The following is a 15,538-nucleotide window of genomic DNA, read 5'->3' on the forward strand; positions in this document are numbered from 1 at the left end:
ATAAACAATAAGTCTGGACACTCCAATACAACAATAACTTGCATTTATATATTGCCCTTCATGCCGAATGGCTGAAAGTGTTTCACAGGACTTACTGTAAGGTGTAGTGACTGTATATTTTGTAGGCAAATATGCTAGTTAAAATTGGTTTTAATAATTTAGAGTTGCTTTTTGCAAGTTGACTACAATAAGATCTGACCTCAAAATAAATTGCAAGTTTTATTACTGAAGTGTTATAGCAGATTATAAAATAGAATAACAATGGTTGAAATTATGCACATTTAATAGTAATGTGGCAAGCGTTTTAAAGGTCTGCGGCTACAAGTATAATATTTTTAGATAAACATCCATCGCAGTAAAGGTAAATGTGTTTTTGGCCACATCAATGGGAACTTGTTACATTGTTATATTTCTATTTGGGATGTTTTAGTTGAAAGTTTCTTTCCAGTAAAATTTAGATTGGCTTGCTTCAAGGGAAGTGTTGCTCCTCTCTTCCCTCCTTCAAGTCCCGTCTAAAGACCTTCCTCTTCGACCGTGGCTTCAGCTACCCTCTCACCCCTACCCCACTGCCCTCCACCACTCCTGACCCCAATTCCCAGCTCGGGTCACAAAATTCCTGACTTTCCAGTGCCCTGGGGCACCTTTCCAATGTGATGGGCACTATACAAGTGTAATTTGTTGTTGTTTTTGTTAACCTGAGCTTTGTCACCCTATGCGTTGTTCAGTTCAGTTCACTGTTCACTGTTCAGTTGGCCAGTGGAAATTGATTGAAGCAAATGATGGTGCAAAATGAATTTTATGCTTAGCAATGATAATATGAATTCCGTTTATCAATGAAGTGCCTCTGAGTCAGAAAGTTGTGGGTTCAAGCCCAATGGTGAGAATTTAAACTCAAAGCCTAGGCTGACACATAATTTCAGTCCTGGGAAAGTAGTGTATTGTTGGAATGGCCATCCTTTGGATGAAATATTAAACAGGAGTTTCATTTGCCTATTAAGTGCCTTGGGACATCCTCCCGTTGTGAAAGGCACTATACAAGTGTAATTTGTTGTTCTTAAAGATCCCATGGCATTATTCAAGCAGTGAAGAGAGTTTGTATTGTTGTCCTGGCCGATACTTCCCCAAATAAAATTGGTCGTTCACTTCATCGGACAATGTGGAGTCCTGTAGCTCAGTGGTTAGAGCACTCGCTTTGCAAGTGAGAGACCTGAGTTCAATTCCAGGCAGAGGGCGAAACCTTGGGCAAGTTTCCTTACTCCACACAGAGCCTAATAATAATCCCTCCAAAACCCAAAACAATAATAAATTGGTCATTTTCAATCTACAACTGTTTGTGGAACATTGCTGTGCGCAATTGGCTGCCGCGTTCGCCCACAAATATACAGTCAATTCACTTTACAGTGTGTTCTGTGAAGCGCTTTGGGACGTCCTCCCGACGTGAAAAGCGCTATATCAAATGCAAGGATTAATGTGCAGAGATAGCTGTGGCGTTTTCCCACAAAATACATAATCGATGCTTTCAGATGTTTTGGTAACATAATAAAGCACTTCACCAAATGCAAGCATGATTATTAACATCATTAACATACTAGCTGTGTTTGCAACTCCAAAATAAATGAAGGTGTGTAACACAATGAAATAATTGTTTTAATGTTTCTGCAAGGTACACTCGTTGCATCTGATTACAAGATGATTAAATTGCTTCCTCATTGCAATGCTTTATTAAGTATGCTGTAGGAGTACATTTTCTATAATATTCAGGAATCTAAAATGAGAATAAATTATAATAATCTTTGCATTGTATATAGCGCCTTATCAAATCGTTGACGTGTCTTGAAGCACTCAACAGAATATATTGTAAAGTGAATTGACTGTGTATTGTGGGTGAAACGCAGTAGCCAATTGTGCACAGCAGTGTCCCACAAACAATTGTGGATTGAGAGAACAATTTTTGATTCTTTTTTGGCGGGGAGGGATTATTATTCCTGGAGAGTGACTAACAATTGGGTTTCTACTTATGGTAAGGTAAACAGAGACGTATGGAGTAAGGAAACCTACCTAAGGTTTCATCCCGCTCCAGGTCCTCTCACTTACGAGGCAAGCGCGGTAATCACTAAGCTATGGGACTCCAGAAATATATATTTGTCAGTAACACATTGTTTCTTGTGTTTTGATTCAGAAATTATTAACTAATCCTGTGTTTGCTGGAACAATTGATCGACATCTGTCTGGTACTGGTTGGAATGCCAAGCAGCTGGCAAGTTTTCTCTACTACAAATTACCAAAGAGTCGCCAGAATAGCCTGCCAAATTTCGACCAGAGGGATATCACTGATGTCATCCATATGTTCACACAGTTCCTCGGGGTTTGTATAATATATATTCCAATTTCTGGCCTGAATATATCTATTTATTTCTCTCCACTACTGTGATCTTCCTGATTTTTTTTTACTGAGATATAGTACCTCGCTTAGTTGGATGAAATATCCAAGGATCCTGGCTGCTATTGTCATCGATCATGATCATGAGTAACAGAGGATTCTTATGATGCTCACGAACATGCATCCATATAGCGCCCTTCACATTGGGTGGACATTCCAAGACGATGGACAGATAAGGGACAACTTGGATGATTTTTTCTTTACTACTCATCTCAAAACAGACTAGTATCAGATCGGAAAATCCAGTGACGATCAGGATTCAGTCCCAGTCTGCATAGTTCAGCTACCATTTAAAATCCGTATGAGCCATCAGGGTTCATAATATCAGTTTTTTATAAGTTTAAATTCTAAAAAGTTTTCAGTATGAACAAGCTGCTGTGAGAAAACTACCAACAATAACACTGAGTTTCGAGATGTAAACATTCTGTTATTGGTCAACTGTTCTAAGGTTTTTGAACTTGAGGACAGTGATTTGCTTCACCGCATACAGTCATGGTCAACGCAACACAAGGAGGCTACCAAGACCCTAGAGACAGTGAATATGAGAGCAGTGAGGATAATCCCGTTGTTAAAGGAATGAGCCTATGATTGGACATACTGGGGCTCTTCGGTCTTGAAAGGAAATATTTCAGAGGACACCTTTAGAGGTACAACAAATTTTAAATGAGATTATAAAAGTAAACCCCAAACAATACTTAAGTATCACCAAGAAAATAACACAAGAGGATATAGGATTGGAACTCAAAAGGGTAATTTGAGGATGGACATCAGGAAATATTTCTTTCCCCAGAGGGTAATTAACGATTGGAAGGGTTGCCAGGAAAGGTGGTTGAGGACACTGGACTCATTAAAAAAAAACGCCTGGTACTGTGATAGTAGAATTGATGTTCTGCAAGGAAGAGATCAAATGGGCCAAAGTGCCTTCTTCATCCAAATTGATCTTGTGATAAAAGTAACGTGATAATATTAAAAGCATCCCTACTATGCTTTTACCATTAGTGAATGTTGAATGTGGGTAGCCTGTTGGTGAGGTGTGCACATTCAATTTGCCATTGTGAGTAAATAGGATATGATGTCATGCCAATTATGTTCCTCACAGTCAGTATGTTGTGAAAGAAAGATGTTCAGGAAGGATCAGTTATGTTCCCACAGAAAAAGAAAGGGGAAAAGACGTATTTTTTCACAGCTGGCTGACTGGGAGCAGAGATTCACTCACTCAGCTCCTGTTTCTCACTTACACTGGATGCCAGAGCACCAAGAGGTAGAGTATCCTGGGTGGTCAAGCAGCGGGAAGCTTGCTAGAAAGTGCTCTCAAATATCAAGCTGTGCAGTTTTAGCTGGTTAAACTCCAGGAGTATCCAAATGTACTCTCTGAGATCCCCAAACTTTGACTCTTCTCAATTTGCACATAATACTCTCTGGGATTAGGGAAGGAAGATGTATCCCTTTCGGGAGAGTATGCATTCCATTCTAGACAAGGTGAAATTTCCACATATATATTTGGAACTCAGTCTGGTTTCTTAAGCTTGGTGATGGGTTTCCCCATGTGTCAGACACCGGACTGACCAATAAAAAAATGGCTGGTTGAAGAACAGCATTTACAGATACCTGAGAGTAGGCTGGATGGTCTTTAATGGGTAATTTGGAGGGATCATAAGAGAGAGAGACACGGATGGACAGACACTGAAACCCATGCTGGTTGTGTAAGGCATGTCCAGACAAATCTAGTCTACGTGTCTTGTTCAGTCACTGCTGTCTGAATGTTGCCATATCTGTTAAATTGTACAAATCTATATGGAGCTTAGTTGTGAATGTATATAATTACTAAAGGTGTTTTCAACTCTCAAGACCACATTGGCATTTTCTGTTCCAGTGCATCAACTTGGATAGGTTTGAAGCTGCCCCAACTGAAGCAGATCTGGTCAACATATCATTTATGCTCTTAGAGAAGAAGAAGTTCTGGGCTGGGATTGTATTCCAGGGGATGGACTCTGAGAAAGATAAGGTACCACCTCACGTTCTCTACAAGATCAGAATGGATATCGACGACGTTGAAAATACAGAAGAACTGGAAGAGAGGTTGGTCATGGGAGATTTTGTTTTGGATGTGGTTAAAGAAAAGTGGAGCACTTAAAAATGGGAAGGTAAATGCATTGTAAGTAATGAGCAAGTCCTGGAAACTGCCCCCAATCAATTCAATAAAGGGAAAGCTGCAGTGTTGTGTAATAAAATACATTCAATAGCTTCTCATATTCTCATATTATATAGATTATTCTCTGCTTGTGGGCAAATTTGAGCTTTAGTCGTGTGACCTTAAAATGGGGAAAAACATATGCTCACAGTGTTGGATTGTAAATTTACACAGAGAGAAAATACAACAGCTATAAATTATCATGTAAATGAAAGAAAGAAAAATCACCTTCTCTCACCCAGTGTTGGTTGGGTAGCAATAAGCTATAACAGAGTTTTGAACTAGTTTTCTGTTTTATTGTGGCACTGAGAAGATAATATATGAAACTAAATCACACTATTAACTGTATGCACTTTGTATAGACTACACTGGGACGTCCTCCTGATGTGAAAGGCGCTCTATAAATGTAATTTTGTTGTTGTTGTATTGTATAGGGAATCTGGCATTCTGCTCAGCATTGGCATTCTGCAATGCTGAGCAAGAGAAATGTGAGCTTGTTAAAGTCAGCAGTAAAGTTTCCTTTAATCATGCCTTTTTCTCACTTTCGAAGTGCCTTAACGATTCCCATTAATACCTAAAATATCACTAAAATCACTAATCCAAGCTAATTTTTTCTTCATATTTTACAGTACAGGTTAATGTTGGTTTACTCCAGAACCACATGCACTAAAAGGAATGTTGACTTTGCAAATTATGTTTTTTTTTAAAAATCTGCCCTTAGGGAGAATTATCAACTTAGTATGCAAAGAAATGAAATTAGCATTGATTAAACAAATTATAGTACAATGATGGGAGCGTTCAGTGAGCATTTTTCATGGCCAATATTAATTCCCACTGCTCCTGTGTTGAAAAGAAAATAATACACACAACTGGAGGGTGCAGAGGATGACCCTTGACAATACAGTGATCAAATTAATTGCTTTAAAGGAAAGTTTGTGAGGTGCAGGATATGTTGATTCTGCTACCATCTTATTCTGACATTATATAAATTGGTGTACAAATATAAATAAAATAACTAAATAATCTTTGCATTGATATAGTGCTTTTCACTTCTTCTCGACGTCTCAAAGAGCTTCACAGAATAGACTGTAAAGTGAATTGACCGTATATTTGTGGGCGAAGCGCAGCAGCCAATTGCGCATAGCAGTGTCCCAAACAGTCGTGGATTGAAAATGACCAATTTATTATTGTTTTGTTTTTTGGAGGCATTATTATTAGGTGCGTGGAGTGAGGAAACTTGCCTAAGGTTTCGCCCTGTCTGCCTTGAATTGAACCCAGGTGTCTCGCTTGCAAGGCGAGTGCTCTAACCACTGAGCCACAGGACTCCGATTTGGGAATCGGAGGGAAATAATAAACCTTAATAATAATAAACCTTGCATTTGATATAGCGCTTTTCACATCGGGAGGACGTCCCAGGCGCTGTACAGTTGGGTCAGGACCCGAGCAAGGGGGAGGAAAGGTAGAGTTGGGTGTCATCCGCATATATGTGGAAGTTAACCCCATGTCTGCGGATGATGTCACCAAGGGGGAGCATATAGAGGGTGAAGAGGAGGGGACCGAGGACAGAGCCTTGAGGGACACCGCACGAGACAGTGCGGGGGCCGGAGGAAAAACCATTTGTGGAGACAAAGTGAAGACGGTGGGAGAGGTATGACCTAAACCACTCAAGGACAGGGCCTTGAAGGTTTAGGTGGGAGGACAAGCGGTGGAGGAGGATAGCATGGTCGACCGTATCGAATGCTGCCGATAGGTCGAGGAGGATGAGGAGGCAGAGGGAGCCCTGGTCACAGATGGTCAGGATGTCATTGGTGACCTTGACCAGGGCAGTTTGTGTGCTATGGGCAGCACGGAAACCCGATTGAAGGGGTTCGAATAGTGAATGGTTGGAGAGGAAAGAGCGCAGCTGGGAGGCGACAACTCGTTCCAGGACCTTGGATAGGAAGGGGAGGTTGGAGATGGGCCGGTAGCTTGATAGCTGCGACGCATCAAGGGAGGGTTTTTTTAAGGTGGGAGTGATGGTGGCAGTTTTTAAGGGAATGGGAATAGAGCCAGAGGAGAGGGACAGGTTGACAATGTCTGTGATATGTGGGGCAAGGAGGTGGATCTGGGAGATAAGGAGTGGAGTGGGGATGGGGTCAAGGGAGCAGGTGGTAGGTTTCAGGGAGAGGATGAGTTTGGTGACAGAGGATGGGGAAACGGGTACGAAGGTGTGTAGGGGAGGATGGGTAGGAGTCGGAGTGTGGAAGGGAAGGGGTGGGTGGTGGGTGGATGTTGGAGGGGAAGTGACAGCGGAGACGATTCCCTTGATCTTGGATTCAAGGAAATCCAGCATCTCCTCGCAGTGAAGGTTGGAGGAGATGACCTGCGCGGGGTGGCGGGGGGGACGGAGGAGTTGGGATGTGGTAGAAAACAGTAGCCTGGGGTTGTTTAAAGTCATGAGAGCTTTAAAGCCCAGCTGAACAGACGGACCTCGGTTTAGCATCTCATCTGAAGCATGGCATCTCCAACAATGCAAAATCCCCCAGCACTGCACCAGAATGTTAACATATGCTTCATGAGGTCCAAGTCCGACATGGGGTTCCAACCCAAAACCTACTGATTTAGGGATGAGAGTGCTACCAACTGAGCCAAGCTGACACCTAAATGGGGAATGGTTGAAATATGATTTCTATCACTGATATTTGTTTACAAAGAGACCATAAATTACTTTAGAAGAGAATTAAATGATTTAAAAGGAGGAATATTAAAGGATGAGAAATTTGAGTCACTAGAGTGGAAATAAACTTGATGGCTCACATAAAGAAAAATACCAATCTAGACGTGATGTGCCAAATGTCTGTGCTGTTGCATTGTATTATTCTCATTAGCTTATTGAAAGTGAATAGTTGGAATGGTGATGGTTTACTTGTGAATTCAATAACAATTGTTTAAATTGTTGATTCAGTACAGACATGGCTGTCATTCTTCCCCGTATGAGTGAAGAGCATCAGAATGTTCTTGTTGCTCCTTATCACTGTAATGCAGGAGTCGAGTCCTTTCTTGCCAAGGTCCAGGGATGTTCAATCAATCGTTGTCCCTTTCAACAAGTTGAGCCACTTCAGCAACTGATGATGGGGACATCAAGAGAGAGGGGAGAGACTGCACTGAGAACATGTTAATAAGAGGCACACATCACATTTTTGTTACTTCCTGTGGTTGATTTTATCAATAACAACAACAAATTACATTTGTATTGCACCTTTCACATCAGGAGGACGTCTCAAGGCGCTGGACAGTCAGGGATCTGCATCCGAGCTGGTGGTTAGGATCAAGAGGGGTGGAGGGAGGGTAGGGGTAGGAGGGTGAACAAAGGCAAGGTCGAAGAGAAAAGTCTTGAGACGGGGCTTCAAGGAGGCAAGGGAGGGGGCAAGTGTGTATAATGATAGATTCAAATAAATTGATCTAGCTCAACCCTCAGGTATCTTTTCTTTGTTGCATTTGTTTTCTGCCTGAGTCTGCTTTACTTTTCACCTTCACCACATCGCTCGCCTATTCTCTTATCTAAAATGCTTCCCCAAAAACAATCATTTAAAACTGTAGCCTCAAGGTGACCATAAGATCATAAGACGTAGTAGCAGGAGTAGGCCATTCGGCCCCTCAAGCCTGCCCCGCCACTTAATAAGATCATGGCTGATCTTCTAACCTAATTCCATTTACCCGCCCTATCCCCATATCCCTTAATCCCTCTATCCTTTAGAAATCTATCAACCTCAGTCTTGAATATGTTCAAGGACTGAGCATCCACAACCTTCTGGCGTAGAGAATTCCACAAATTCACTACCCTCTGAGTAAAGAAATGTTTCCACAACTCAGTTCGAAAAGACTGACACTTAATCTTCAGAATATGACTCCTAGTTTTAGATTCTAAGGTGACGATGCAGTAAACAGCAATGTAATGAAAGACCAAGGTTGATCTCCATTCTTGTTGTATGTAAATGAGGAATATTGGACCAGGAGAGTTTGCTGCTCTTTTTCAGATCGATGATCCACCTAAACCATCATAACAGACAGTTTTTGATTTAATGCCTTGTCTGAAGGACAGGATTTCTAATATTGCAGTATTTCTCTGTGTTGCTGAGCAGTGTCAACCGAGATGATGATTTCAAGTCCTTGTGAGACTCAAAATCATAATCCACTGATTTAGAGGTTAGAATGCTATCAGCGGTACCAAACCAGCACTGATAAAATCACAACTTGTACTTCTATAGTGCATTTTCACATAAGATGAATATCTTGAAGCTCTTCAGAGATTATAGGGGGCACCAAGCACTGAGGAGAGAAATGTAATTTAGGATTGTTGAGCAAAGCCAAGGAAATCGTTTTTGTACAGGGCTTGTATTGTAAGGAGAGAAGCAGCAACGTGAAGGGATATTGGGAGAGAGTTCCAATGTGGGGCTCATTGGTTAGAGGCTCAGCCACCAATGGTGAAACAGGAACAAAAGGCAAGAGTGAGGAACAAAACAGGAACGAACAGTGAACCAGAGTCAGAAGTACTGGGAAACGAATGTTAGAATTGAGCTGGAAAACTTGGCTGAGGCAGGAAGGGGCAAGACTGAGTGATTTGAAGGTTGATGAGGATCATTAAATTAATTCATTAAACCCATTGGAGTCCTGTAGCTCAGTGTTTAGAGCACAAGTTTCCTTACTCCACACTCCTCTGTTTACCTAGCAGTAAGTAGGAACTTGGTTGTTAGTCGATTGGCGGATCACTTTTCCGGGGGGTAATAATCTCTTCAAAAAAATAATAATAATAAATTGGTCACTTAATCTATGACTGTTTGTGGGACAATGCTGTGTGTAATTTAGCTGCCGTGTTTTGCCCACAAAATATACAGTCAATTGACTTTACAGTATATTCTGTGAAGCACTTTGAGACATCTCAAGGACATGATAAGGCGCTATATCAAATACAAGGATTATAGTATTATTACTGGGAGTACTGGGAGTCATTTGAGCCTGGTTCGAAGTGGGGTAGTGGATCATAGTGCCTAATCTGGGATAGAATAAGGGTTTCAGATTTGTAGATAAGTTGAAGCTTATGTAAAGTGGAGTTAGAGAGGTCAATGAGGAGAGAATTGGAAAAATTGAATCTCAAGATGACAGACATGTATGGAGGTATCAGTTCAAGAAGGTATCAGTTCAAGATCGGGGAGAAGGTTGAAAATGTTCTGGAGACAGAAGAAAGCAGTTTTGGTCAAGGATTGAATGTAGGATTTGCAGCAGAGCTCAGCATCACATAAGTCACAGGTTTAGCACTAGTGCAGTTGGTCAGAGCGAGATTGTTGTAGCCAAAAGCAAAAGGAAGAAGGTACTGTTTGCAGGCTGAGCAAGGTAGCTTCAGTTTTGTTGATATTCAGCTGCAGGAAGTTAAAACTCATCTAGGAAAGCAAGTCCTGGAATTGAGGTCGGAAGTAAAGAGATGAGCTGTGTCTCATTGGCACGCATATGGAAACTAACTGCTTTAGATGATGATCATTACAATTATTTTTGATCCACAAAATAAAACCTGATTTTTTTTTCAGGGTCTATTTGTGATATGAAACGGGAGAATTTTTTTCTTTTGCAGGGGCGAATATGCACACAGAAGCGTCTGGATAAATTTGGTGATTTTCTGGGTAAAATCTGTCTTTACCTCTCACTCCCTCTATCTCTCTCTTGAGTCTCTTTCACTCTGTCTCCCTAATTTTCTGTCTCTTTCTATGGCTTTCTCTATCTTAACTACACTGAACAAAACTAAGCCTTAACTTCTCGTGTCTTTAAAAGATCCCGTTGTACTTGTACATGAAATTCATTGAATCATAGAATCACAGCACAGAAGGAGGCCATTCGTCCCATTGTGTCTGTGCCAGCTCTTTGAAAAGAGATTTTCCTATTCAATCCCACTCCCATAGTCCTGCAAACTTGTCCTCCCCAAATAATTGTCTAATTACACACATATGCAGGACATTTAAATAAACACTTAAGTTTTCCCCTTGTAATCTTATGCATGTGGACAAAACTGAATTCACAAGTTTGTGCATGCACATTCCAGGAACATGATGCACATAGCATTATCCCTGACATCAAAAATATTTTTTTTTGCATTCAAATCGGGAAGAAAATCTTTTTTTACCAATTGACTGTCCTCCCCAGAAAGTAGTTTTTTTGGGGGGGTGAAAATCGTACATAAAAATTATCCTATAAATTAATTATCCTGGCAGACTGATTTTTAAAAAATAGAACACCAACAAACTGTTTTAGAATGAAGAGCCATCTTTCTACCATCGCAACTGTAATTCATTGTTTATTATTCTGTTTATCGGAGTCACATTCTAGTATTGTATCAGATTTCTCAAGACCAAATATTTTATATCTTTACTTCAACCTTCAGTTTACCTTCACCAATAGCTCCATCTGCTGGATACTTTTACAATTCAAGTTTATATTTATAAAACGTCTTTCACATCGAGAGGATGTCCCAAGGAGCTGAACAATCTAGGATTTGTACCCGAGCTGGGGGTTGGATTCAGGATGATTGGGAAGGCCAGTGAATCCACCAGGATAGGCTTCAATCCTTTACTACACAATATACAGTCAATTCACTTTACAGTATATTCTATGAAGCACTTTGAGAAGTCTAAAAGACATAAGGCGCTATATCAAATGCAAGGATTATTGTAAACTGTTTTGTAATTGTTATAGTCACTGAAGCTCTTGATATTATGGAAATATCAGCTTGTTTTGGATACACTTAAGTATAGTTATGGGTTTTCACGTGTCAGCTGACCAAAAAAATTATATTATATCCAGAATCACTTTACTTCCAAAAGGGTGACTGTGTTCAGCAATCATTTAGATGCGCAAATCCTTTTGCATTAGCAAGTACTGTGATCTATTTTGCTGTACATTTCTTTGGACTTTATCCAAATAGCCAGCTTGTGGTATTGTTTCTCATGGTTTTGAATCACTATGCTTAGATGTTGTCAACAAATGCCTTTCTGTTGCTTACTAATCTTAATACAATTTTTTTTAATGTGTACAATATTGTTTAGTGGTCAGTTACTTTACAAAAAAAACTTAGATTATTTTTATTCAGTTTGGCAGTGATTCATTCATTGTTTTGTAATCAGAGAAATATTTTTTGTTTCAAATTACCAGTAAAAATTACTATTTTTGATCTTTTTTAAAATTGTTTTGATAGAATATTAAATGCTCTTCTTTTCATTACAAGTCCTTGGTATCCAGGAGCACGAGACAATTCCTACAACGAAATGCCTTACATCTTAGGCGGTTTTGCATATATTCAGGACATGATTGACCATGGAATTATGAAAACACAATTAAATATTAGCCAACCTCTCGGAGTCTATGTGCAACAGATGCCTTATCCTTGTTATGTGGATGATGGGTAAGTACAAAACTCCTTATTAATTATTATGATTTTCATGAAGAAAAACGTCCAAAATGTGTGGATTGGGGGAAGAAAACTATTTGCATTTTTACGCTTCACAGAAAATGGTACAATGCGTTACGCTGTTTCTAGGCAAGTATCAGCCAGTGTGTCAAAAGGTTGTGGGTTTAAGCCCCATGTCAAGACTTGGAACCCGTATAGACTTCACTAACGCACTCTACTGCAGTGATGGGGTGTGCTGCATTATTCAGAGTGTCATTCAATGAGACATTAAACTGAGGTTCTGTCTACTTGTTCAAATGGACGTTGAAGATCCCATGGCACTATTCAAAAAGAGAAGGAAGTTTCTCCCAGTGTGCTGATCAGCAATCCTCCAAAGAAAATTGCCCATTCTCTTCATGTTTATTTGTGGGACACTGCTTGTAAATTTGCTACCACACTCACCCATAAAACACTACACTTTGCAGTATATCTTGTAAAGAGCTTTGAGACATCCTTCTGACAGGGTGATTATTGTGGGATTACTGTTATCCTCCTGGAAAGGTGAGGAGAAAAGTAAGCAGGGTCTCCTTCGGTCAAGGTTGTATTTTGTTAATTGCATTATAAATTTTTTGAAACAAGATTGTATTGGTTTAGTTTTGTGTAAGATAACAAATAGGATTTGTTTATCTGTACTCCTTTTGTGTATGCTGTACTGCTGATTTGAATGATTACACAGGATCACAAAAAAATAATAACATCTCAAAAAATTATATCCACACGGCTCTGTTTACCAAGCAGTAAGTAGGAACCCACTTGTTAGTCAATTGGTGGATCTCTTTCTGGGGTAATAATCCCTCCAAAAAAAGTAATAATTTGGTCACTTAATCGACGAATCTTTGTAGGATACTGCTGTGTGCAATTGGTTGCCATGTTTCGCCCACAAAGTATACAGTCAATTCACATTACAGTATATTCTGTGAAGCGCTTTGAAACGTCTCAATGACATGATAAGGTGCTATATCAAATTCAAGGATTATGTTTATTATGATTATTAGGATTATTATTAAGAAAACAGGACCCAATTAGTCCATGCCAGTGTTTATCCAACACATGAGTCTTCATTCCTCCTAATTTCCATACCCCTTTCCCTCAAGTATTTTACAGAGACCTGCCTAGTAAAAAAATTGCAAGATGATTTAACAGTGATTGTCTTAATTGATATAATCACCAATAAATTATGCAATCACAACTTGCTGTACAGTTACATCAAATATTTTGCAAATCACTGAAAAATGTAAGCATAATTGCAGAAAATTCTATCAATCAAAGCCACAGTTTGGTAATAGAAATTGTTTATGCCATTTAGAGCATAATTTGACTGTGGAAAGAGTATCAGTTTTGTGCCAATATTTATGAATTGAGAATCTGTTTCCCTAACTGACATGTTAAACATTTTACCTGGAGCAGAATGTACTTTCCCGGAGTCATTTCTGTTATTAGTCAACTGGCTCATCATGGTATCTTTTGAAAATATACTGTGCCATTGTTATAAAGTAAATATGTTACTTGTAGAAATAATTTCTAATTGATTACAATTTAGACAACCAAATTCAGCTCATTTCACGTTTTCTCTCTCAGCTGTAAATTTATCTATTTTTGTTTCATTTTCTCCCTGGACTTTGGGAGACTTTCCTTCAAATGTCGGTGAAACACCATTTGTGGAATAAGGTGACGAGGACAATGAGGATTTGTGGCTCATCTGATTTGTATCTTATAATGTGCGTATCCTCAATTAAAACGCCGACACAACCTTCTAAGTACTAGAGTGCTTTGACTTGATTAGATACTTGAATTTCCATGCACATATTTTCTGGTTAGATCTGCTTGTGTAGCTGATTAAGTTTGAGAATGTTCCAAAATATTTTGGTCACAAAGCATCATGCCCTTGCTGATACATTTCTGCAATTTCTTACTTTCACGAATATTGAAAGAGTCATAAGGGCTAGAGATTGGTTATACGTTAAGGGTTAAATGAACTTTAAACTAAATAGATCACATACAGTCCTGTAGTCGGTCGCATACTAATCCCGAATATAGTTCGATAAATCATAAGTTTGAATCGCATAATATCAAAGATTTTAACTGAAAGAAAACGCATTATGCATGGATGCGTGCAAGTGCAAAACTATACTATAGTATAGTGACTTGAGGTTTGCTCTACCCGTGTGTCCATAGCCCAATCAGTGGGAGTAGGGTCAGGTTTTCCCTCGTTGTGCGAGGCCATCACTTGCCGGTCGAGTTCGTGGGTTTGCTGCAGAGATCCCAAGTCGATTGCCCGTCGCTCTGTTGTGCGCTGTTAACTATTTCCGCACAGTCCAACTGCAGTACCAGTGGGGATGATATGGTGGCGTGGCGCGTGGCATGCTTGGCAGTTCGATCCGCAGCCGAATTTCGAGAGCCTGTGGGTCAGACGACTTGGAATGTCCTTTCACTTTACCCAAGTGCAGAGATGTCTGTCGATTGGACAGGAGTCGCCATATGCTGCGCAACAGCTGATGGTGGACTAGCGGCTTGTCATCATTTGATTTAAAGTCGTTGGCCGCGTACAGGGGGAGCAACGTGACCGTGTTGACAACATAAGCACTATCCAACCAGATGTTCGCAGCCATTTCAGCGGTGTTTGTGACAGCCTCGTGGAGAGCGGCAAGCTCAGCATATTGGGCTGAGTGGCATGTACAGTTAAACAGGAGTTCCTTGTCCTCCCCTATCAGGACTGCGAACCCTGTATGTGTTGTGCCTTTGTCGTGGAAGGATGAGCCATCGATATGAACGTCTACTGCTCCTTCCACCGGCCGAGGACTTAGTGCTGTGTGTGTAACTTGAGTTCTGGGAAGGGGGCACTTGTGAGGTTCACCACCGAAGTTTAACATGTGAAGCAACAGCGTAGAATGATGGGTGACTATATCAAGGTCTCGCACCATTAACAACAAAGTTTAATGATTCAGTTGCTGTGAGGAAATGTGAGAGTTCCCTGGATTCAAAAGTAGGCTGAGAGGAGTGTGTGGAGAATGGAGTACCAGATGCTGTAGACCCATAATAAAGGTGAAGTGCTTTACTGCTCACTATGTTGCAAGTAGGTGTCATTCGCAGGAATCAAACCCCTTTTCTACTCCAGTTAATATGCGAGAGGTGAAAGCAATGGGGGTCAAGTGGCCATGGCACATTTGGCAAATTACGGCCGAGAGATTCCCCTGGGATGGAGCCACCTCCAGGTGGAATGGAGAAGTGAGGTCGGGTGAAATGAGGCATATAGCCTGGAAGGCTCCCTGCTTCAGTGCTTCCATTGCCACTGTACGTGTTTCAGTCCATTACTGGAGCAAGGAGTCGTTGTCCCCTTTAAGGAGTTTGTACAAAGATTTTGCCAGCTCAGCAAGAGATGGTATAAAGGATCGTAGGGTGGTTTTGGAGGTGGGTGAGGGCAATCGTTGTAGGATCT

General features: G+C 40.4%; 1 protein-coding gene across 1 annotated transcript in view; it reads left to right on the forward strand.

The window, feature by feature from the left end:
• Positions 1-15,538, forward strand: part of LOC103188162 (phospholipid-transporting ATPase ABCA1) — a 248,220-nt gene that overhangs the window by 60,570 nt on the left and 172,112 nt on the right. The window contains exons 10-12 of the mRNA XM_007908032.2: positions 2,180-2,365; positions 4,314-4,519; positions 11,881-12,057. Coding sequence (XP_007906223.1) covers positions 2,180-2,365; positions 4,314-4,519; positions 11,881-12,057 — 569 coding nt within the window. The remainder of the gene's footprint in view (positions 1-2,179; positions 2,366-4,313; positions 4,520-11,880; positions 12,058-15,538) is intronic.

This window comes from Callorhinchus milii, unplaced genomic scaffold (assembly GCF_018977255.1).
Source record: "Callorhinchus milii isolate IMCB2004 unplaced genomic scaffold, IMCB_Cmil_1.0 Scaffold1, whole genome shotgun sequence".
Taxonomy (NCBI): domain Eukaryota; kingdom Metazoa; phylum Chordata; class Chondrichthyes; order Chimaeriformes; family Callorhinchidae; genus Callorhinchus; species Callorhinchus milii.